The following is a 26,095-nucleotide window of genomic DNA, read 5'->3' on the forward strand; positions in this document are numbered from 1 at the left end:
TGCTGAGAGAAATCAAACTTAGAGGCCTGTTGAGGTTCATTTGCTAAGTGTGTGGCAGTCGTTTACAGTGTGACACAGACTAGGTAAAAATGCCCCAGTGTAGAAGGACAAACCTAATGCCCAGACCAGTTCTGTTTGAAACTAAAATGTTATCTAAATTTCAGTACTACCTTGAAATCTGATAGGCATCTGAGCTTGGGCTAGAGCCCAGGTTCTGGATCTCTGTAAGATGGGGAAGGTCCCATAGCCTGGGCTCCAGCCTGAACCCAAATGTCTACACTGCAATTTTATAGCCCTGCATCCCCAGCCAAGTCAGCTGACACAGGCCAGTTGTGGGTGTTTTACTGCAATGTAGAAATACCCTCAAAGGCTAGAAGCTTTTTTAAATGAAAGCTTAAATTCTACAAAAGTTGATCAGTAAACCCACCACTTGCCATGGAACATTCACTACACACCACCTGACAAGGGGTGCATGGATTTGACAAGCCTAGCAGTAGAACCTAATTAATCTAATAATTCGTCCAGACAAAAACTGTGTGCTCCACATCTCAAAGATTTAATAGAATGTAATGGTGAAGTCTGCCTTAATTACTTTTTATAAACTATAAACAGTATATGTAGGTGATACTTAACTATTACTAATTATAACTGCCCAATTATCTAACTATCTTAATTCATCAGCTAATAATTTTCAAGAATTGTTAGGCTGCAAGCTGCCTCCAAGTAATTCATGAAAGTCAGTGAGTCTACTATGTATCGTTTTCGGTATTTATGTAACTTTAGTTTTTAAAAAACATTCAAGTACTAAAACTATGGTTATGTAATGTATTTCTTATTGCCTAGAAAACCGTTCTCTAACAGATGTCTCTTAAAGAGACACTAGATGCTTAAAATTCTTTAAAAAAATTAGTACTAATGAAAGGTACGAGGAACTAGATCCACAATTTCCCTCTTGAACAGCAGAAGTCCAACATTTAGGCACTATTGACGTTCTCAAAACTCCTGCTCAGTTGCTGTCTAACCCCTTAGGTACCCATGTTTCCATAGGTAGCTTTGCTCAAACCTACCAATGTCCTGATTCTATTCCACCGCAAATAGCAACCGTGACTTTTTTGTGTATTTACTAATTTGCCATTATATTTCAAGCTCAGATTTTCAGGTTGTTTCTGTTCCATAAAGTAAGACTTGTTTTGCACTAAAATTTTCTGTGCTGTTTCAGTTGAAGAAAACAGAATTTAAACTTGCCATGAAGTTGAACCTTGGTGAAAACAAGGACTTCTGACATGGCTTGCGAAAAAGTTTAGTTCAGAAATATGCAACTGTTGGGAAAATTGCATGTTGCATCTGTCTGACACAAGCATACATCAAGTTCATTCTTTGAAATATGCAGTTACTGAAAGGAGTCACTGAAATTAACATAATAAATTCACATAAGAACTTTCCAAGAGTACAACTGACCTCATCTCCAGACATCAAGAAGTCTAGATTCAAGGAAGCACATGGAATGAAATCAACAAGTTGGAAAAGCATTGTTTCTGGTAAAAGGGATCTATGCCTGATTCCTGCTCTCCAATTTGTATCTGAAGCTGGTTCAGCTCTTAAGGTGGTTGTTCTTGAAGGCCTAGACTGCAGAAGCCAACTTTGCAAGTGATGTAGTCAACCAGTAAGAATATCTTTCTTATCCTCTGCCAGAAGTCAGATGTCTGATTTACATGTGGTGACAAAACTTGATTTTTTTGAACTTTCTTCTATGGCAAATTCACCCTGTTTTTAAATTCTATGTTCTTGCAAGTGGAAGAATCCCCATTTAGCTGTCCCACTACAGGGGGCTACTTTAAGCATAATTGACTAAGCACGTCTGCAAAATGTTACATTTAGCCCTGGGAGTCTATCACTTAGAAGAGCACTGCTTTCCTTAGGGCTTGTCTGTGCTTTAAACTTTTGCCACCTTAACAGTGCCAGCATAGTTAAAGCAGAAAATCTCCCCAAGTGTAAATACAGTTACACAGCTATAAACGTACTTGTACAGATATGGTTATTCTGGTCAGCAGTATAATAAATTATATTGCTATAAGGCACCTGTATAACTGCATCCATGCTTTTACTGATAGCTGAATTGGAAAAAATCACACCCCTAAACTACGTAGTTATATTGGTAAAATGTCCACTGTAGACCAGCCCTAAGTGTGAGAGATGCTCCAGAATACAGCAATTGGTGATATATTGGAAAATTTCTAAACGTCTCAAGAAGCCTTGTCATATTCTCCATTCCAAGCAGTTGAAGGGGTTGAGGATCTCTGATCTGATGGCAGAGGCCCAGGAAATTGGGAGTCCTCTCCCCAAGGTGGGATTACTTATGATTATTTAGCATACATCACAGGCCTAGTGTCACAATCTAGGGCTGCTTGTGTTCTGATTGGCCATGCTGTGTAGTCTAAAATGTATGCCTGTGATCAGTTCAGAAGGATGTCCTCTAAAACTGATTGCTATCCCTTGCCCTAGGGCAGGTAGACTTGGGGTTGCCTCCTCCACTTGGCTCTGTGGGACCCTCTTCTCTTAAAGGAAGGCCCTTCCTCTTCAAGGTGTCCAGACACTGCATATGGGATACTGTCTTAGTTTCCCTTTTTTCCCATTTAGGCCTGAGGTTCTCATGTTTCTGAATGTGGATCTTGACCCTTCATTCTTAGCATATTGGTATCTACCATTTCTCCTCTCACCTCCTCCTTCAGAACTTGGTCTCTCCACTGGGACTCTCAGAAGTCCCTTTCTGCCTAAAGGAAAGACTTCCCATTTTGTATGAGGAAGGATAAAGAAATGCAGGCTAAAATGCTTCCTCTGTGGAGGAAGGCCTGAGGTAGACCTCTGTTCTCTTGATTTTCTCCAGATAATGGCAGGCCTTGTTAACTTTCAAAGGGTGAATGTTCACTCAGAAAAGTTCAGTCCTCCCTTTTTCTCTTGGTTGATAAACAGGTTTTCAGCTGTTATATTAATGCCTTTGATCCTCTCTCTTTCTGTCACCCTATACTACCTACACACACATCTAAAATCGAAAGAGATCTGTTTCCAGAAACAGTTCTTGGAGCTACTGCAGAGAATTTCAGAAAAATCCATCAACCTTAATGACTTAAGTCTTCTTTTGGAGCAGACTACAAAGCTTTCATATTGCATAATCATAGATACTACAATGGCCAGTTTTGTAGGAGAGGTTCAGGAGTGTTTAAGCTGAAATGAATAGTGGTGTGGCAGTGAAAATTGTGGTATTTGATACTGTAAACTAGCTCTTCTATTTCATATGCTTTTTAGATTTACAAACTAAAATGGTTGGTTTTACAATTGTTTGGAAAAATAAGGATCTATTTAAATGTCACAGATATTGAGCACCTCACTTTAGAGTTGTAGCTTTATACTGTAGCGTCACAAAACCTGAAAACCATTAAATTAATGTTGATGAACTTGTCCTGAAAATAATTAACAAAAGGCTGCTGTTCACCTTTGAACTGATTTAAGTACCTCTATAATCCCATTCACCTTTTAGGTCCCCTGAAATCCAGACAATCAGGCCATTTGTGAATCTGCATTCCACTATGCGAATGACTTCACACCCATCATGCTTATGCAAGTCTAAGAGGGGTGGCAAATTGGGTTAATTGTTGACTTTTTTCCATATTGTGCAATTTTGCAAAAAGCTTCCATTTAGACTATATATTCGAAAGGGTAAAAATAGTATGTGGGGGGGCATGCACTGTACTGTCTACAGCAGACTTTCATGGTAGATGTGGTGTCGCAGATCAGAATCTGGCAACCTGCATTTCAAAGAACTTCAAATTCATTTATTTTCTTTAAATTCTGTTGCATATATCTCTTTGCGATCAAAAATTCATTGAATATAAGAAGGAATTTAAATGCTGAATTATGATTTATATTACAAATATAACTACTAACAGAGCTAGAAAAAGCTTCACTTAAATTTTACCTTTTGGAAGATGTGGCAGATTCAAAGCCAACTATATTGTGTACCATTCTAAATAGGGAAGGGCCGTGTGTTCCTGAAGACCAGTGTTGTTCCAGTTTTAAAGACTTGTGCACATTGGCCATCTCAGAACCATTGGTCATCTGAGCTGGTGAAACTGACAGCAGTCTGCATAAGTACAAGAGGTTCTCAAGGTCTGTCACAAGTTGACATCCTTTTCTTCCCATTGACTCAAACCACCCTTTCCCCTACACAGTGTGTGAGATCCTTCAGATGATGGAGACAGAGGGATGGAGATTGCTTGGCTGAAGACAGTAGGATTCAGCATTTGATTTAGTCTTTGCCGTATACATCCATCACCCTCTGACACAGTCCCCTGTGTACTCTTGCCCCAGGTCAGGTGTCCCAGATTTTCATCTTGAAAATCTAGTCATTCTCATTCGGAATGTTTGCAGCAGCCAGTTGAGTTGAGGTCTGCAGCTTCTCTTCATTTTTTTTCATTCTGTTAACTTGTAGCAAATTATTAATTTTTGTGGCTGTCTAGTTTACAAGTGTGTGACAAATTTTAGCTTATAAAATGTACTACTCTTTTAGATCATCTGAAACTTAAGCTATTGAGTATTTCTACTTCTGAGTGTGCATTATGTAAATTTCATTTTTTTTTTTTTTTGTGGATTTGGGTAACGTATATAATTGTAGCTAATCATTTTTAGGAGGTTATATTAACGATGGGTTGTGTTTTTAGTATCAGATTATGATAACCTTTTTGCTAATCTCCTTTCACTTCCTTATGTGTTGTATCCTCATTACATAAAGATGGAGATTAGAAAACAGATGTGGATTTTCTATAAATCATAACTAGATCTCCTCTAAAAATTTTCTGTGCATAAAATTTGTAAGCTGCTTTGTAAGATATAGTCCACATCTAGAGTTCAACTTTTTACCCTAATTCAGTTTCCTATAACAGTATTGTGATTCAATAATTTATCATCTTTGGGGATATGTTCAGTTGTGTGAAAGCACTGATGATGATTCAGATCCTTTGCTAGCTTGTCTAGGGATCAATACTATTATCTAGAGAAGCTGTTCACCAGCTTTCACAGATTGAGTCTATAGTAACTTTCACAGAATTGCAATAGTAATAGCAAGATAATTTGAATGTATTGAAAAGTGAACACTATATATAAAAATTAAAATACAATACACAGTCAACAAATTAGTAGTGTGTATATATAGTACATTTAAACTAGGCTGTTACAAAGTGTCATGAGTGCTGAAGTAAGAAATCTAATACTTGAAAATCCTGCTTAAGAAATAAGGGACAAAAACTGCCTCCTTTGGACTAGTGTTCCATAAACTGACTTCTGATTTTGTGAAACATACAGTAAGGCTCTGTACTTTGCAGCCCATTGGGCCTAAGCTTTGTTGCAGGACTTCAATTTCTGTTGTACACCGAGGCTGAATTTACAGCATCTTACTATAACTGGAAAATATTCAAAAATGAGGTTCTTTACTGACTATACTGTACTTGCATTGTTAATTTCTTTTTTTTAATTGTGTTGGAATATTTCCTTTCATCTCATTTTGCTGCCTAAATTGGCATACTTAAAAAAACCGGGGCACTTTGCAATAAAATAGAGTGCTTTCCTGATTGCTTTCTGGTAAGTACAATGGGTGTTATGAGGGTTGGAAGTGGGGCAGCGTTAGCAGTTGGCATATGCTGGAATGAAGATGAAGGGGGAGCCTGATTTCAAATTCAGAAGCCAATATTATCCAGCAAGAGGTGGAGTGAGAGAGGCCAGCTAAATGCTGTTACAATTTGTGTGCATCACTTTTTTGTTGGGGGTACAGGACCTTGTCCACACAGACTCTAAGGCAGTGGCTCTCAAACTTTTTTACTGGTGACCCCTTTCACATAGCAAGTCTGAGTGTGACCCCCTCCTTATAAATGAAAAACACTTGTTAATATGTTTAACACCATTATAAATGCTGGAGGCAAAGCAGGATTTGGGGTGGAGGTTGACAGCTCGCAACCCCCCATGTAATAACCTCGCAACCCTGAGGGGTCCCGACCCCCAGCTTGAGAACCCCTGCTCTAAGGGCTGGTCTACACAGTGCATTAGTCCACACCAAAGCAATGTAAATTCTAGTGTGTATTAGCATGTTACTCACTAATGGCCCACATGGACCCTGCTGATTCGCACTAGGGAATTTTTAGTGCATGCCAAGCTCATTGCTGTTGTGCATTGCAATTCACACCCTTCTGGTGCAGACTAATGCACTGTAGACAAACCCTAAGACTTTATTACTCTAATTAAAAAAATATATCTTCTAGATGATGATGATCTAAACCTTGAAATTGTCAAAGGCAGTATGGCCTATATCTTTTTTTTAATAATCTAATGTAACTTGTAAGGCAGTCAACCAGGTCCTTCATAGTTTGCTGTTACCCTATGCCCTCTTTTGATCACAAACCAATAGAATCACAGCTGGTGGTTCCCCAGTAGAGAAGGATGTGGGTTAATTATAGCCTGTCCTGCTGCTGTAGTGAAAGTTGACACTATAGCACTTGCTGGTTATGTGCAGTGAAAGACTAAGCTAAATATATTACACTAACTAATCTTATGTAGTTACAGAGACTCTTACCCACAGCTGTTACTGCTCTAAATGTAAATGACAAGTGGAAGGCCAGTATAAGAGGAAACATGCTGTAGTCTTCCCTTAACGTTCTTGAGGATTACTGGTAATCTTAATAAATCCATAAATACAATAATTCAATTAAAAATTGTTATTTAAAATGTATCCTGTACAAAACAAGGCATATATCCCACTGTATTTGCCAAAAAAGAACCACAGATTCATTTCAATTTACCCATGTTGCACCACTGACTGTAAAATGTAGAGAATGTGCAGACTGCAAAAGTTTATGCTGCATGGCCTTCACAGCACCTAGTGGGGTGAGGGGGACCGCTCACAAACCACATTGTTGGATTCTGATTCACTTCACTGACTGCACTTTCACCTGGGTGTGTGTACCCAAAACAGAGTTGTCAGATGGTCTCAAATAACTTAATCTTATAATGCCTTCAGTACCCTAAACAAGTATAATTGATTCTTGCCCTTCTTTTCCCCCTACCCCTGGAAATTTAATTTATCCAGATGACTGTCTTTTTTTTTCAGTTCAATAGACGAAGGAATTTATCTCCTAATTGAGGGATAATTTGACATTAAAAGCACCACCATTCTTTTAAATATATAGTTAGGTACCTTAAGCTTTTTTTTAGTCTCGTTCAAGGGAATAATGTCAAATTTATCTAAAATCATATCATGTAATGGAATATTTTTGAAGAAATTCCTTTTTGAATCCACTTATTTACAGATTATTTTAATTTATTAACACTGATTGTTAGTGAATATAATATGTGAATTTAAGGTAGAAAACATATCAGAAATATGGATTTGTAAGTCAGTTCAGACTATCTACTTCTGTAAGTGCACATGGCTTTAATGTATGCAGAACAAAGAAAAAAATTCCTGCATCCGAGTACATATTCTAAAGGGCTGTAACTTTGCCCACTTGTGGTTCATGGTACTTGATATCACAAATTAAGGGCACTTAATTTCAGAAAGAGCATAACAGGAAAGCCCTTATAAATATAAAATATGTATCATGTGATGAGCAATACATAGTACAGTAAAATGCCTGAGAGCTCATTGCTATCAGTGATAGCTCTGCCAGGACACATTAACACCTCATAATCACAATTGTATATAAAACTAGTTTAAAAGAGTGTTATCACTGAACACCTAACTCAGTGTAGCCTCCTTTCTATTGGTGGAACGTCTGTGAGCAGATCCCAACTTCCCTATTTATTCATCATTAGTATATACTTTATGAATTGTTAACTCTTACCTCTATGGATTTATAATGCACAGTATGATGCATTAGTCTAAAATCAGGCTGTGTTGATTGGTTGTGATTTGGTCAAAAAAAGTCACATGATATTGCTTCTGTCTCTCTCTTCTGAAATATGAGGAATTTTCTATACTCAAAGATGACCTTCAGATTACCCCTCTGGAATTCTCAGGCAGAATTAATACTTAAGAAGTATAAGCGTTTTACAAATCTTAAACCTTTTCCTTTCTGGGCTGCCCAGGCCCTGGCTAAGGCTTCATTGTTAAAGAAAATATTTTTAAACTAGGGGCTAAGGTTTATTTTCTGTCTGTTACTTTGTGATAAATTAATTTAATTGTATGTATGTGTGCATAATCCTAGTTGCCAAGTTTACTGTCAGATTGTCTAAACCATTTAGTAGGTTCTGTGCTAGAGTTCTGAGGTTTTGTCAAGTTTCATATTCCATTTAAAAAAAAAAAACTACTTGTGTGTATACTAAAGAATGAAAACTTAAGATTCTGTTTTCAGCAAGTTTTAATACAAGTAAATAAATCATTCAAATGTTCATGCAAAGCAAATGCTAGAGGTGGAAACAGCTACAGCTGAAGCATTTTTTAATTTGAGCAAATGCTGTCTGAAGAATTTTTTGTAGGATTCACGCAGTCCCAAGTCAAGATTGTCAGTGGTGATTTTGAGTACAGTACCTCATTTTTTTGTGCCTGACTTTTTAGAAAGTGCTGATCACCTATCCCCGTTTAGGTACCTAAATTAGGTACTAATCACATGTGAAAATCTTGGCCCAACTGAGTTGTTAAGAAACAAATCCAAAACAGACACACTTCTCCCACTGTTTTCTCAGGGGTTGTCTACCCTTGGAGTTATTCAGGAATAACTATTCTGGGATCATGATGATTTCTGAATAGGTCCATGTATGGATACTTATTCCAGATTAAAAATGCCTTGTTCTGGATTATCTTAATCCAGTTTGAGAGTGTCCTGCTAGATTGAGGTGAAGTTATTTTTATATCCCTGCTTATTCCTGTGAGTGGTGGTTTTTGGGGAGATGATCTATTTTATTTCCCAGTGGGCCTGAATTACCTCATACAACATTTCTGGTATTGTTTACCATACAATTTTTCCAGCTAGTCTCTTTCAAGTGTTTGATTCCAAGATCCCCTACTCTTCTAAAAATGAGGGGGGAAAAAAGGCATAACAAAAAATATTCACTATCACCTGAACATTGGAACTACCTTGCACACATTAGGTCAGAAATTCCAACTATTCTTTCATCATAAAAAAGAACGGAGAGGCAAGACCCATTTTGGATTTCAGATATCAAGTAGCCAAAATTCTGGATATAGACACTCTGAATTGTCCCCTGGATTGATGGCTGTTAGAACCAAGCTTCAGCCACAAAACTTATGGTTGTGTTTTTGTATATTGCTCAGTCACATAAGAGGCTCCTCTAGAGTATGTTGGATACCTGGCAGTTTCCTCCTCTTTATCTTGGTTTCTAAGCACTTTTTCCAAGGTGTGTTGGATATAGTCACCCCCAAACAGGGTTTGTGTTATTCCATACCTGAATGATTGACTCATTCAAGAAAGATCACAGAGGCTGCACAATATAGCAGAGATCTTGGTCATGTCAAGTCCTTAGGATTAGTGTTTAATCAAACGAAAGTTTCTTTGTTATTGCAGAAACCACCCACTTCTACATTATAGCTGCACAAAATCAGAGGGAAGATCAGAAAAATTTGGACAATAGAGAATTATCAAAGCTAAATCCACTCCTTCTTGGACTTGTTAGGCTCCCTAAAACAGAGAATTGGCCTCACAGTAAGAGCAAAATTATCTCAGTTTCACAGACAGTCCTCCTTCATATCTCCAGCAGATTTTCATAATGGACATGAATGTTTGGTGCACACTCTGCATCAATGGCAAACCAAGCAGTGTATTCATGGAGAAGAGAAGACTACATATGAATATATGGAAACAGAGAGATGGCAAGTTGGCGTTGACTTATCTTCAGGATGTGTTCAGAATGATAGTGTGAACATTGAGATTGATAACATGGTAGTAATTTCTTAATTGCCAGGGGAACAGAGAAACACATTTTTCAGTAAACAGTGCTCCTTTGTTATATGCATAGAAGTTGTTTAGAGCTCTGCAGGTGATGAATCCGCATGCATTGTAGGCAGGCAGATGGTATTAAGAGAAAAAATCTCATTCATAAGGTGACCCAAACAGTGTACCTCTCTACTTCAAAGGTTGGGATAGTGTTTGTATTCTTTTCAAAATAAAAACACCAATTCTACTTTTTAAAGATCAAATTGCTTTCACCTTCTGCTTCAGGAGGCTTTTCATAAGGGTCTCTTGCCTACCCCAGTGAACGCTTGAGCCTCTGCCCCCAGCATGCTTCGCTGTAGGGGTGCTCCCTTTAGTCTCTTGGTTCCTCAAGGCGATTTTCTGCCTTTAGTTCCCAGATTAGCATCCCACTCCCTCCTGGATTCTTTGATTTTTTTCAAAGGAAAGATCTACTTTCCTGTTGGTCGTGGCACCCACCCACTTGGTGGGAGAACTCTCTCCTTTCACTAACTAGACCTGTTGTTTCAAAAGAACTAGTGGTCCTCTATCTTTATCTCCTAAAAGTTGCATGCATATTTTAATTTGAACAAGAATAATACCTGCCTGAGCTCCTTCTTCAAACTCAAAGTTAGGAGTTACCCAGGGCAATAATAATTCATCTGAAGTATTCCTAAGCAAGACTTCTGAAGATCATGATAGCAAGGCAGATACATGCTGTATTGAAGAATCTGAACCAGTAGCACAGTAGGCACTAACACAGTATAAATACATGATAACTAAATAACCTGTCTGAACCGAATCAAACCGCGCACACACGCCCTTTACGAATTTTACAGCTACCTTAAAAAAAAAAAAAAAAAAAAAGTTAGTACTATTTGTACATTTGCAAACACTACCAAATGAACATGCTGGAGTTGGTTAATACAATATTCAGCCCTTAAAGAGCTCTGTTCTGGAAGGATAAACTGGGTACTGAGCATTTGCTCAATCTATCCCTCAAGACTGTTCCCTGCTTCATCTCAGATATTCACATCTCTTGACTGTTCCTTAGGAACTGCTATTCATGCCGTAGTTGTCAGTCTGTATTAGTGGTACCAGGATCAGAGTCAGTTTCCTGGTACTTAAATTTTGCTCTCTGTGGCCTGGCTAAATTACCAAAGATGGGAGGATATGTTCAGGAAAAAGCAAAGAGATGTTTGTTCAGATAGTTTGATCAATATTGGGTAAAATAAATTATTTACTGTAATGGATCTAATCCTCCTTTGAAGTCAAGAGAAATCCTAATTTCTTTGTTTTATTCTGAGTTATTGGCTGCCTCTTGCCTGGACTTTTCAGGGAGGAGGAAATATTTAGTCGTTTGTGCTGGTGTAACTAGACCACGAAAAGCAAATTAGGAGGTTAAAACAGAAACGAAAACTTGACTTTGGACATGATTATTTTAACTGAAAACTTTCACAAGGACAAGATGCAAAAAACTGAAGTTACATAGTGTAAATTTGGGATGCTACCTGTTAGGTAATCAACCTTGTTTTAATAAAATATTTGTTAATTTACAAAGTGATATTCACCTCAAAATACACTGTTATCTTGAATGAAACTGGGTACTTCATCTGACCTGGCAAGTCAGTATTATTACAAAAAAAAATCAGTGAAATCCACTTCCTAGTTGAGTGAACTGTGACTTCTTGGTTTAGGCCAGTCAGTAGTTATGTCTGTCTTCTTCTCTGACACAGACAATTTTATCTCTGACCTGGAATACCAGCCATCAGGTTCAGCAGAGAAATGGATTCAACATTCAGCATTCATGTCCAACTCCTGTGTGGAAAATCTAGAGGGTGAGTCTGCTTAAATGCTTCAATGTTTTATATTGGAGCACAAAAGTAAGGAAGGGAAAAAATGTGGTAGTTCTAATATCTACAGATGAAAAATGCTATATAATAACCAAGTATTACTATAAATAGGGACATGTGTATTTTTTCTGTGATTCACAGATGTGGGATTTTGTGTAGAATTCGCCCTTTGCTGCAGAATATTGTTCTGGAATTTAAGCTACAGTTTAAAAAAAAAAAAAAAAAAATCTATTTCCACTCTTTAGGCTTACAAAGAAAAGCTTGATATGTGAACCAGGTGTGAACTAGAGGTACCATACAATTCAATAAAACAACTCAATTTAAAAATGGGATTTGAAACTGCTGCAGAATTTCCACTAGAGTGCTGCAGAATCTAGGGGAACAGGTTTTTTTGTATTTATTGAGTAGAGCAAGGTCAGAGAGGCCAGAATAGCCTCTGACTTTTCACTGTGATATATTAAGTCTCAAACTTTTTTTAAACATAAGAAAACTTCTGATTTACTTTATCTCAAATTAGGTTGAATTTTAGATAAATAAGGTTTAAGAAGATAAATTGGAGATCCAGCCAAGGTATCAGGATAAATTGGCACTTCATAAATTCTTGGCTAGTTGGATGTACTGTAACTGGGGGGAAAGGTTCTGCAATTGCCTTAAAAATCCATCAACTTGCTCCCTTCATATATATATAAAATAAGAATTGTACACTATGATTTTGTTTGTTAAACGTTGGCAGTATTGTTAATACTGGAAATAGGCACATGGTGGTTGATCTCGCTTGTGCTTTCTTATTCCCATTTTTCCTACATATGTATATGCATAAAATTCTAATTAAAAACACTTTTTTAAATTCTCAAATTTGTTTTCTAAAGCAGCTTTTATTCTATCACTGTATTCTATCACTGGAAATTCAGACGTAAAAAAGGTTTGTTAATTTAGGATTACACAACACTCTAAAAAATAAAACCGCTTCTGAGCTCTGTTTTAGTCTAGTTACAAACCTACAGAGTAGTACTCAACTAGTACATAACCCTAACCTTAACCATGACAATAAGGTTGTTCAATGAATATTTAAAGAGAGAAACTACACTCAGTTAAACATTTAAAGTTTTGTTTAGTTATACTAATGCCTTAGAAACCTGAAAGTGAAATAGGATTCTAAAATTAATTTTCATTTCTACAGTCCTCCATAGATCTACTACCACAAGTGTTAACAATATTAAAAATTGTCAGTAAAGCAAGCAGCTAGGATTCAGAATAGCACAAAGGGAAAGCAGCATGCATTTGTGTTAAGGTGATTGTTTTTAGAAAACGTATTTGGTCTTCAAGGAGATGAGTAAGAGGGGGACACAATGCCTCTTGTCATTTTTAGCTTAGATTAGTGGAATATGTTCCAGTGCTTAATCTTAAAATGATTCAAAAGCTGGAATGGTTGCTGATTGTGCATTTGGCAGGTGAGGTGTACTATAGAGTACACAACACCCGTGCTCTGGACCTGCACTGTTTATCAGAGAGATTTCATCTAGATTTTAAGGTGGTGGTGTGGTAATAGCCTCCTCAGACACTGCCACAGTTGCAGTTAGTGGAGATATTAACGCTATATTCCCTTCAAATAAGAGAGGAGGCACCAGTCAGGGCATTCCCGGTAATATTGCTGGGATTCAGGAATGCTTTCCATTTAATAATTAGAAATAGCTTGGATGTGCCAACTTTCAGGGCATGGTGTAAAACCAATTTATTTCATCAGGCCTTTGAAGAGAGGTAAGGGGACCCAGATACAGGTCGCTATATGAGGGTGTTAGCATTATGTGCTGCTGCTTAGTAGAAAGGATTAATTTATTATATTGTATTTTGGTTTTGTATTTTTAAAGCATTGGTGGGGAGCTCAGGACAAAGATGCTTTTTAAAGGAAAAGATGAAGTATTGTCAGTTTTACTGTATATAATCGAAATCCGTACAGTTAGTTGAAGAATACTTTTATTTATTTTGTCAAAAATATGTCCATTCTGTATCTAGAGATGAATGTGCTTCCTAACACCTATTCTTCTGCTGCGCAGAATGCACTGTATTGCACTCCGTGAGTAGTCTCAGCAAATCCTTCTTGATTCTGCCAGTGCAAACAATCCAGCCATCACCACAAACGTTCTAAAACCCTCCCACTTAACATTTCTGAAATATTGTGAGTGTTTTGGTGCGCTTAAACCCCAGTACCAGACTGTTCGTTACCACATGGTTCTGATGGCGGTTCTGATGTAACCACAATTTTTTTTATTTAAAAAAGGGTCATCCACACAGTCATTCCCTACATATGTCATGTGCTTCTTGTGGGGGAGATTGTACAGGGTGACTGACATACGCAACTGCAAATTTGGGGGAACAAAGGCCAGCTTCCTTCTACGGTTTCTATTAATGTGTAATATGTGTGGTGCTGGTGGTAGTAGAAATAGGAAACTGAGTGAAATTAGCAGATAGCCTCAAAGGAACCTATTGGAAACTACATAGTTATTTCGATTAACAACAAATAATTGCTAACTTATCTTGGATTAGTTGACCAGTTCAGAGCTTGTTAATATACCTGCAATCGTGACAGTTCTCCCACTCCATCCATCTTGTAGAGATGAATTTACTCAGCAACTATAACATTAAAATTGTGTTTTGTAATTATAGTGAGATTATTCAGCACTGTTTTTTTAACAATCTTTCAAACATGAAACATCAGCAATATGAATTAAGTCTACATAATTATTTACAAAGTAGGTAAAAAGGAATGTTCAATGTGGTGCTCAGCAAAATCTTTACCATTCAAACTTAATGTGTAATGAGTTGGCGTGTTAGAAAAATCCACATACTACCAGTCTTCTTTTGGCTTTGTGAAGCAAACTGACAATAGGAGTTTTGCCATAAACGATTGATTAAAAAAATCAACATTTGACCTTAGTGTTGCCTTCCTGAAAATAAGATTTTTCTGAGCTGAAGCTAACTCTTGATTTCTCTGGAACGGATTTTTAAAGTTTGCGTATTTTCCTACTGAGAATTTCACAGTTCTAGGTTTTCCATTTGCTGAAAGCTCTTTGAGCAGTCAAAGAACTACTGCATGAAGATGACCCCTTTCTCTTTTCCTTCCCCACCCAAAGTGTTCCATGAAACCTAGATTAGTCTTATTTATTTTCTATACATAAATTACCTGATTTTTGAAAATTATATATATATATAAATGATACATAGTGCCTTTATGCATTTCAATCCAAGCTCAGGCTTGTATGCTACATTGTTTTTAAAGACATAACATGGAGTAAGCAATTTCCAACAGAAGTGAATTGATTCATCACTTTGCGGTTTATTACTTTATAGCCTACTGAGTTGCTAAAAACCATGTTATTTGAGTATCAGAGGGGTAGCCGTGTTAGTCTGTATCCACAAAAACAATGAGGAGTCCAGTGGCACCTTAAAGACTAACAGATTTATTTGGGCATAAGCTTTCATGGGTAAAAAACCCACTTCTTCAGATGAAGACTAACAGATGAAGAAGTGAGTTTTTTATCCATGAAAGCTTATGCCCAAATAAATCTGTTAGTCTTTAAGGTGCCACCAGACTCCTCGCTGTTTTCATGTTTGAGAAGTTTTCAAAGATAAAATTTTTTTTAAAAGGACTAAATCATTGCAATTCACTTGTTAAGATAAAATTCTCAAATCTATTTGTACTACCAACCACAATTGCTATCATTTGATTTTACTGCCTTTACTTACAGTACTATCTAAGGGTTTACATTGAAATCTTTAGAAGCTTATTTCAAGACTATAGTATAACACTATGTATTTAAATGAGAGGTTTGTGCTTTATATTCTCCAATTTTTGCAAGGCATAAGCAGAGAGCTTCAAAATTTCTGTGTTGGTAAGCATATGTGATAAAGTGATTTCCCCTCCCCCTCCCTCTCCTCCCAAGACACTACTTCCATTACTTCAGATTATTAAGGGCCTGACCTTAGAGGTGCTAGATATATTTGTGAGTTTCAGGAGCTCAGCACATTCTGAAATAAGGTGCCAAAATTGTTTTTGTTTTTAGGGTTAAACATGGAGTAATAAACAATTGATCACCTTTAAATCCATGAAATTTACACCTCAACTCCATTGCAATACTTTCATCTACAATTGAATTTCTAAGAAAATTGTTTACTAGAAATTACATTAAATTGCCAACTTCATGAAAAACTGCTACTTGGGCAGCAAAAAATATCAAGTAAGTCATTTTCATCAGTCTCATGATAGAGTATCACCTGTTTCCACTAACAACAAAAACAGACTGATCAAAATGAGCTTCATACTGTTTTTTAAAAATATTGATTAAATTGTTACCATAAGTCAGTTGGTATCATGTAAATATTAATCACATAAGCAATGAGAGAAGAGCATGTGAGATTGAGTTACTCACATTTTGTTATACATTTTCCCATGCCCAGCAACAAATAGTATAAATAGTAATTATGCTTATTCAGCTTTGAGATGTACCCGCATGATTTAAAGTCATTTGCACTAGGGTTTTAAACAAGGTATTGTTAAATCATTTGTGTCCAAATTTTATTAATATGAGACTCTATATTTAAAATTTTCTTTGATGCATTATGGAGAGGCTAGGAATGACGACTGTTGCAATCTAAGCTGCAGTTACCATGTTGCCCCGAACTGCAAATGAATTTTTTAATGTGAAGTAACAAATACAAAAAAACCTCTTTATTGGTTCAAGTTTTTAAGGCAAAATATGAAAATAAAACTGAGAAACCATTTTTGGTAAGTAAAAAACTAGACTAACAATGTTTCATATTGTGGGTTTATTTAAAAAAGATAATAAATATTTCACTAATTGTAGGGGCAAGCTTTGGCATTTCATCAATAGACCAATGATATTGTATAGTGTGTGTTTCTGACACATTCATCTTTAATTTATGCCCTTAATCTGAAAAGTGCAATGCATATCTTTTATTTTGTGTAGGATTGAATTAAAGTGCTAGAGTAATTTTCATTCCTCCATAGGAATGAAATGTTTTTTGCAATGTCAGTAACTCCTACATTTTTATATACATTACATCTTAATTAACAGAACCAACAAATGCAAGCTAATTAAAGGAATATTGGAGAGTATGGTACATGCAGAATCTCTGAAACATCCATGTAAACTTTCATATAAAAACCTTGTCTTGTGTAAACATTAGATGAATAACTGTTACTTTTGTGCACAGTTACTCTGTGTGTGTGTGTGTGTGTGTGTGTGTGTGTGTATTATAAAACGGACAGTTTCTGCAATTGTGTGCATTTTATACACACACACACACACACACACACACACACACACACACAATTTGAGTTATGCAAGGTGTTCCGGAATGGAACGTTTGTGTAAGTCGGGGAGTGTGTGTGTGTAAGGCCTAGTCTTCACTTACCGGCTGGTCCGGAGGCACGCCATCGATGTTCTGGGATCGATTTATCGCGTCTGGTTAAGACGCGATAAATCGATCCCGGATCGATCCCGGAAGTGCTCACAATCGACGCCGGTACTCCAGCTCGCCGAGAGGAGTACGCGACGTCGACGGGGGGAGACTTCCGGCCGCGTCTGGACCGCGGTAAGTCCGGAGTAAGGTACTTCGAATTCAGCTACGTTGTTAACGTAGCTGAATTTGCGTACCTTAGTCCGAAGTCCGGACTAAGTGTAGACCAGCCCTAAGTCAGAAACGTATCTCCAACCATTACACACCCCCAAAAAAAACCCTCCTATTTCTAGCTTACGGAACTTTTTCCGTCAGCTCGGATTTGCGTACGTAGGGTTTACGTAACTTGGGGAGCATGTGTGTGTGTGTGTGTCTGTGTGTGTGTGTATATATATGTATGTATAAAATGCACACAATTGCAGAAACTGTCCATTTTATAATACAGTTAACGTAACCAATAACAATTTGAACTGAATTTCTTGTCTGCTCTGCTTCACCAGAGGCCTAGGTTGTGGATTCAGCAGTTTTCCAGAATAGCTGGCATAAACTGCACTGAGCCAAGGGGTGCAATTCTAAATTTGCTTCTAATTTATTAACACAACCTTCCAAAAACCTGAAATCTACTTATCTTGAAGCCATGATGTTCAAAAGAATTAGTTTACTTAGGAAATTGATATGCTATATTTCTGTGGAGTTTTATCAAAATATTACTCTTATTACAGTTTAGAGGCCTTGAGTTCTGGATGTCATTGTACTAAACACTGTACAAACACATAATACAGGACCATCCTGAAATCTGAAAGTATTAAAATGTATTACTTCCTGCAAAGGGAAGTGCTTGTACCCTTTTTATGTGCTGCACCAATATTCCCTTTGATGTCTTAATATTTTGCCTCTTTAATTTCATTATCTTCTTGTTTATAACCAGGGGGGAGAAGGTAGAAGGAGAAATATTGTATAATTCTACTGCACCATCTATTTTATTTACTTCAGTCAAGTGTTCTCTTAATAATCCACTAAAACTCTCACTGAAGAAACCTGATAATTTTATTAATCCTCAACATTAACAGTTGTCTACTTCTTCAGTAAAAAGGCCAGTAAAAAATTGTTCAGTACTTTAGTAGCTTGTACACCATACACAGAACTATTGTGATTTTAAGAATGAGTAAAGCTGTAATGCTATTCAACTATTGCTATTCATTCAGTGAATATTCTTGTCTCAGGGCACTCTGTAAAATGTTATTTCCAACAGAATGAACTGTACAATCAACAGCAGAGACCTTTTTGTTTGAGTTATGTCGCCAAATACAGAATAAACCATCTATCAGAACTTGGACAGTGACAATCTAATAATTCCAAAGAATAAAAGGATCTTAGTTGTGTTCATTTTTATTGTATTGCTCCAAGATTTAGCAGCACTGAGCAATTGTAATGTTTGATTTGTACATAAGGGCCTGTTCAACTGCATACAGGAGGACAGCAAGATATTGCTGGGTGCTAATGTTGTGATGTAACAGGTTGTTGGTGGTGCCTTTCTACCATTACCACTACTCCTTTGTGAAACAGGTATTGAGACTTGAAAGACTGTGCTACCTATAGGAGAACATGTAAATGCCTTACAAAGTACCTTTATCTGCAAAGCAGCACATTTCAAAATATCTGATTTATAAAGTGCAAGCTCAGAATACAGGAGCAAAATACATGTAAGATACTATTGATTAACCGTTGTTTGTAATCCACAACCTCTGAGTTAGATATATACTGTCAGTTACTTAAAATATTTAAAGAATTGATTTAAGATTATGAATTTCCTATAGAACTCATTTCATATGCTGGAAAGGAATCTCATAACAATTATAGAATGTAGCTCAGCTAAATTAATTCATCTTGGCAGCCACAATGCATCCTTTTTTGACTTTTCAGCCACAACAGATTTCCATTATAATTTTTTTAGGTTAATATAAGACCTGCTAACAAATTTCAGGTCACAAATATCTGCTTTACAAAATAACTTTTCTCCCCCAATAGTCTTAGTTATGCTAGACTTTCAGTTATTGAGCTTAATAAGCTATCTTGCAAACAAATTACAGAATACAGAAAATTTACTCAAATGGTAAACAGATGCAATAATTAAAGTGTCTAGTATGACAGTAGAGAGAGAAGGTAGCTGAGATTTTTTTATTGGACCAGCTTCTGTTGGGGAGAAAGAGAAACTTTTGAGCTGCCCAGAGCTCTTCCCCAGGTTTGGGAAAGGTACTCAGAGTGTCACAGGTAAATACAAGATTGAACAGATAGTTTAGAATAGGTATTAGCACACAGTCAAAGTGGTTGGTTAACACCCCTATAGTCCTAGACAAAAAGGTAGATTAGTGGGTTACAGATTGTTGTAATAAGCCATAAATTCAGCATCCTTATTAAGACCATACCCTAGTCTACACTACAGAGTTAGGTCAATGTAAGGCAGCAAGTGTCTACACTAGAATGGTGTTCCCGTGGATGTAAGATGCCCACTATATAGTTCTAATAACTCCACCTCCACAAGAGGTGTAGCGTTCAGGTCAATGTAATTAGGGCGATGCATTGGCTGAAGAGACACTGCGTTACTTACATCGCCTGTTGATTGTCAGCCCTGCATGAGGGCTGACAGCCCAGAGCCCTGGGGGGGATGGTGAGGGGCGGGGGGGGGAGGGGAAGAGTCTGAGGATATCAGTTTCATTGCTGGTAGGCTCCCTGCTGTGAAATTGAGCCCAGTGCCTGGCTCATAGCTGGGGCTGTCAGCCTGGGGTGGGGGATGCCAGCTGTGAGCCTTGCATGGCTGTCAGTGTCCCACTTGAGTTGGTGCAATGTGCCTGCTGAGGATGTGCACCACTGTCAGGAGGAGGGTAGTGGACACAAACAGCTGATTTAATTACGGTGGTGGTTGTAGGTTGACATAACTTGTCTACCTAATTTTGTAGTGTAGACAAACCCCATGATTTTTAGTGTCTAGCAGTTACGAATTTAAGCTCCCAGGCTCATCTTTTGAAACTTGTTCAGGTTTCCTTTGAAGATAAGGACTGAGAGGTCAGATAGTGATCGCTTTGTGAGAAGTGTTCACCAACAGGTGAAATGGTGTTCTTGCCTTTTATCATTTTCCTGTGCGAGTATGGGAGTATTCATTGTCAGCTTAAGCCGAATTGAATTGCTTAGTGAAGACTGAAACCTGTCTTGGATAATGTTTAGTTTAATCATTAAACAGCAGTTGCTCTACCCAGGTATCTGTATAAAAAACATTCAGCAGTTTTCTACCTTTCACATACTTTAAAATGTCTCTTATTAGAAATACAACAAAAGAAAGTGTGTCACAACTATAGAACTTGTATAGTAAGTTCACACATCCCTCTAGTGCATCAGTGCATACCCGATGCTTTTAGGGGGAAAAAATTGTTGAAAGGGACATTTCCTACCTATAATTTTTTTCCATGAGGCTCCAAGTTGCAATCACATCCAGAAATCCTACTTTGTTCTGGTTTTAGGTTATGGGTAGGAATCTGACTCCTGCTGATGAAAACTGCTTAGTGAGGATAGGCCGCTTGCTAGCTGAGAGATGCCAAAAGTAGTGCATCAGGTGAGTGAAGGAGCTACCTGATGGACCAGCAGCCCAGTCCCTCCTAGAAAGCAATTTAGAGGAAAAACCTAAACTGACTAATTTTTAGTGGTAATGGCCTCAGGCCTTGGCTACACTCGCGGATTCACAGCGCTGCTGTGAGGAGCGAGTGTAGTCGCGCCACCAGCACTGCTTTAATTTTCATTTGTTAATGTTACTGAAGTTCATTTTCTATTTCACCTTCTGCTACTTACTGACTGCATCTTATTTTATAGGGTTGATAGATTTTTCAAAAGGATATACTAATGAGTATTGCACTTCTGGAAAAAAAAAAAAAACACCCAGCCATTAGGTTGGTATATTTACAGTAGCTGTCAGTTATAATTGTATAACTTTTTATACTTTCTATTTTTTTAGTGAATGAAATCATAGGAAGAGATATGTCACAGATCTCAGTGTCACATGGAGCAACAGTGGCTGGCCAATCTCCAAATACATGCCCTGGATCTCTGGAGACAGGAATATCGGATGGAGTCTAAAAGCAGCTAAGCGTCCATGAAATCTTTCAAGTTTTCTCTGAATATTTCTTCTTCATCCCCTTCTTTTACACTCACTGTGCTTCCAACTCTTGTGGCCTTTTATAAACTGGAACAATGGATCCTTGCATAGCCCTTTTAGTGGGTTACATTTGCTGTAGACAGAGTATTTCTAATTCTAGTTTCTCGAGTGCTGTAAAAAATGACTGAGTAAATGGACACCAAGAAGCAAGACAAGATATTTTAACCGTTTAAAAATTACAAATGAGCTTTGCTGTTTTACATTTAAATAGAATACTTTTATATATTGTAAGTGCTTAAAATGTGTGGAGATGTTAGTTTTGCTCTTCTAATAATATTCACAGTACTGAATGTGGAGAAAAATTTAATACACATCTTCAGTGTGCTGCTTTCCCTTAGAAGAAGTAGTAGAATTGTAATTGACAGTTTTGTACACCTTTGGTCATTCTGAACAGCCTTTAAGCTTATATTGTTTGAAAGATAACTTTTTATAATGAAATCTTCCAGAGGCAAAAAAACAAACTTGTCATCTTAAGCCAATGCCTTGGAAGCCATTGTGTATAAAAATACTTTAGTGTTTTCTTTCTTTGATTCATAGGAAGCCAAGCCAAATGTAGATCTGCACTTCTTTATAAACTGAAAATGTTATTTGATAGGCTGCAAAGAGACCATTCCATCATGGAAGTGTTGGGATAGAAATGACATTCCAAAATTTAACTTTTATAACTATATGGATAATCTTCCTGTACTTTGTTAGCACAGGCTCCTTACTAAAATAGCTTTTTCATAGAAACTATACATTTGTAGTCAAATTTGAAAAACTAGGATTTTGATGTAAAGAACCTTAATTTCAAAGCCATGTTAGATAAGGGGGAATTTTGATATTTGCAGAGGATTTAAGTGTGTTATCACTATGAAATACACCAATCTTCAGTAGCTCTAATATTTTCCATGCAGTAAATCATTTGCTTACATCCCTATTCTATATCTTCATCTGCCTAAATCCTGCCTCTTTGACATTGCAGTTTCTTAAATTTGAACTATGAACATTTATCTGCTAAAAAGAAACTTACTGTGAGTGAGTGCTTTAAAGGAAATACATTTGCGTAATTTGTAGGGTTACCATATTTCCACATGCAAAAAAGAGGACACTGGGGGGGGAGGAACCCTGCTCTAGCCCTGCCCCCATCCACTCCCTCCCACCCCCGCTCCTTGTCCCCTGACTGCCCCCTCCTGGGACCCCCGCCACTAATTGCCCCCTAGGATCCAACCCCTTATCTAAGCTGCCCTGCTTCTTTTCCCCTGACTGCCCCCTCCTGAGAACCCCCTGTGACCCTACCTGTCCCCTGACTGCCCCGACTCTTATCCACACCCCTGTCCCCAGAGACTCCCATGCCCTATCCAACTGCCCCCTGACAGGACCCCCAGAACTCCTGACCCATCCAACCCCCTCTGTTACCTGCCTGCCTCAATCCCTCTCCCCACCCCTGCCTCCCTGACAGCCCCCTCAGAACCCCAGACCCATCTAACCCCCCCTGCTCCCCATCCCAACCCCTCTCCACACCCCTGCCCCCCGACAGCCCCCCCCCAAACTCCCAACCCATCCAACCTACCCCCCCTCCATCCCCTCCCCCGTCCCCTGACCAGGGCCAGCTTTAAAGAGCCCAGGAATCGGGCTGCACTCCGGCTGGAGGTGCTTGGCCGGGGCTGGGCCGGCGCGCTCAGTCAGAACCAGGACTGGCGCTGCTGGGGCCTGAGCCGGACCGGGCTGGGAGTGCTCGGCCAGAACCGGGGCCGCCACCCTGGGGCTGCTGGGCGCTGCTCGGCCAGGGCCGCGCCTCCCCGGAGCTCTCCTCCTCGCGCTGCCTGCCCGCCCCAGTTTACCTGCTGCTGCCTCCCACCTGCCCCTGCTTCTTTTCAGACTTCCCGCGAAGATTTGAGTCGCAGGAAGCAGGGGAGGGGGAGGAGCAGGGGGCGGAGCGTTCAGGGGAGGGGAGATGGGGGAAGACAGCTGCGGGGCTGGACAGTGTGGTAAGGCTGCGGGGGATGGGGGGAGCCGGGAAGGGGTTTTGGGTGCCCAGCGGCACTTGGCCGTTGCTTTTCTGTCTATAAATAGCCGACTGGGGGGAAATCCCGGACATTTTTAGATTTTTAAAAATCCCCCCTGGACGGCTATTTATAGACCGAAAAGCCGGGCATGTCCGAGGAAATCCAGACATATGGTTGCCCTAGTAATTTGCCCATAGTTAATGGTAAATTTATAAAGCAGAATTTATGTCAGAGGAAAATAGTGTATGAGACAATGACTGTGGTATTAATCCCTTAAAATTTGTATGAAATGATGCATTTTCTTACCCACTTCATCAGATAGTAATGTTTACACAACATGGCTTTTAAAACATCAGGCCTCTGATTAAAAACCTGGCAGAGGATCTGAAACTGCTTATTTAGGCCATGTTAAGTATTTCCCAAGAGGTTGTAGTTTACAGACCTGTCTGATGTGGAACATACAGGGTATCCAAAAAATGAGAGAGATTCATATATAGCAAAATAAGATCAGAACTACACTTTCATACTTGAAATTGTTTTTAGTCCATATTTCTGTTCTTCTGTTGAAATAACCATTATTAATTCTGGTTACAATGAAAAGCAAATACATTCAACTTCGATTATAAGGGGATGATAACATTGAATTAGTTCAGATATTTGAGGGTATTTTCATTGCAATCAATATATGTACAGGGCATGCCCTTGTTTTGGAGACATGAAGCTGTTTTGTCTATATATGTTCTTAAGTTACAGTAACACAAAGTCTTAAATGGACTCCATTATTGAGGTCATTAGGAATAAAAACCCACTATAGTAAATATCGATGTTGTGGTGGCACATGTATTGGCTGAGTAGCAGGGGGACATTTACATAGAACCTCTTGCATATGAAATACCAATGTGCGCTACATGTTTAGATGTAATGTTCTAGCAATACTGTTAAAGGATATAAACTATATCTTTGTATTTGGATCATGGAGCTTTAGAAAAAGACATCCATTTCCACCAACTTTTCAAATGTAACTTCCTTCTAAGCAAACATGCATTTTAAAAAACATCTGGGACTACCATGGTGGTAAATTTTAGGTATTATTTTTCAAATCAGTTTATGGTAAGGCCACTGTACAGATAGATTCATTTCTGACAAACTATGTATTCTGGGAAGCTAAGCATTCTTTCAGTTAATGTACTGTACATTAGTGTAAGTGTCTCTCAAAATAGTTATTTTGGCAGTTCTATCATTTGAAAAGAATTGTAATTGTCCCTCAGGTGCTTCTTTAGTTACTATCCCTACTCACATTAACTGTAAACATGCTAAAACACTGAAGTGTTCAGAAATACAGCTAGTTACGTTTTTATAACACTCTTTAAATCACTGTAAGCTGTGTCACTGTCTTTAGGTTGTGTGCTGGTGCAAGGTGTGTTCCAGTTTTCATTTCATGTACCGGGTCTGTTGAATTAATCAATGTGTGTAGGAGGACTCTAATTTTGAGCTTTTCATACTTGTGTGGGTTTTGTGCTCCTAACGACTGGTACAGCCTCTTTTCCTTGCAAGTCCTTTGAATGAGTAGCTGGAATTCATACTGTACCTAAAATATGCGAGCCCATACAATCCAGAGTTGCTATGCACTAAATCTTCTGATGCCTTTAAATACCTTGTTGCCTGTAGACCTAGAAATGCTTTCCTATTTAAATAAATATAGCTTTTGGATACTAAAACAGTTTTTGTATTTGCCTTGTAAAAGCTTCAGTACAAGGGTCTTAATTTTATTTTGGCTTGTGTGGTACTGTAAAGACTGTTAAAAGCACACAATCTTCATTGGACTATGCAAATTTAATTTTACAACAATACCTTGTGACTTGATAATTTGTTGGCATCCACTTTCTTGCCCTTCCTCAGTCCCTGCTTTCCATACTTATGTTTAGATTTTAAACATTAAGGAAAGCCTTAACAGTAGTTTGTCTTCTATGGAGGATCAATGTTGAGAATAAAGATTGAGAAGTATTTGGCACATTAGATGTGGGCCATGAAAAAGTAACTTAAGTTTCTGAATTTAACCACAAACCTGGCAATCAGACTTCCTCTATTAAATCTTACAAATATATCAGTGGAACTGCCATCCTTTGTAAACCAAAGAGAAAAATGACAATTTTGTTCTGATGCAAACAAAGCTTTGAAACTCTATTTTTGATACACATAGTGGATGTCATTCCTTGAGGTTTGGAAATTGTTCAAATTAAAGTTTTATATTTAAAAATATGGGACAATAAACATTGACTAAAGATTAAGTTCTAGATGTTTACAGAGCCTTGTATTGTAATTTCATGTACATTTTGTATTTTAAACATTTTGTAAGTTATGATTGCAGTGCTATTTGAGAAATACAAAGGGAAGAACTTGTATTTTAGGCTCTCTTAAATCATAGTGTTGAAATAAATAAGAAAATACATAATGTGTCACTGTTTATTGAAATACATCACCTATGTAGGAGTAAAGTAAAATTGTGTTTAATCCACTAGTCTTACACTGCTGAACAGCTGTGTTGCGCTGCTATTTGGGGTACCAAATGTATGATGCTTGTTAATATCCGCAAATGGCTGCATATTTTGGTACAAACTAGCCCTG

At 38.0% G+C, this 26,095-nt stretch overlaps 1 protein-coding gene across 2 annotated transcripts in view; it reads left to right on the forward strand.

Annotated features, from left to right (window-relative positions):
- NFATC3 (nuclear factor of activated T cells 3) overlaps positions 1-22,804 on the forward strand; it is a 143,457-nt gene extending 120,653 nt beyond the window's left edge. Inside the window, exons 10-11 of one of the 2 annotated variants that reach the window (XM_034788356.1) lie at positions 11,684-11,785; positions 21,282-22,804. In XM_034788356.1, the coding sequence (XP_034644247.1) occupies positions 11,684-11,785; positions 21,282-21,403 (224 nt within the window). In that variant the 3' untranslated portion in view covers positions 21,404-22,804. The remainder of the gene's footprint in view (positions 1-11,683; positions 11,786-21,281) is intronic. The other variant, XM_034788357.1, reaches the window with a different exon arrangement.
- The last annotated feature ends 3,291 nt before the right edge of the window (positions 22,805-26,095 follow it).

The sequence above is a fragment of the Trachemys scripta genome, chromosome 13 (assembly GCF_013100865.1).
Source record: "Trachemys scripta elegans isolate TJP31775 chromosome 13, CAS_Tse_1.0, whole genome shotgun sequence".
NCBI lineage: Eukaryota > Metazoa > Chordata > Testudines > Emydidae > Trachemys > Trachemys scripta.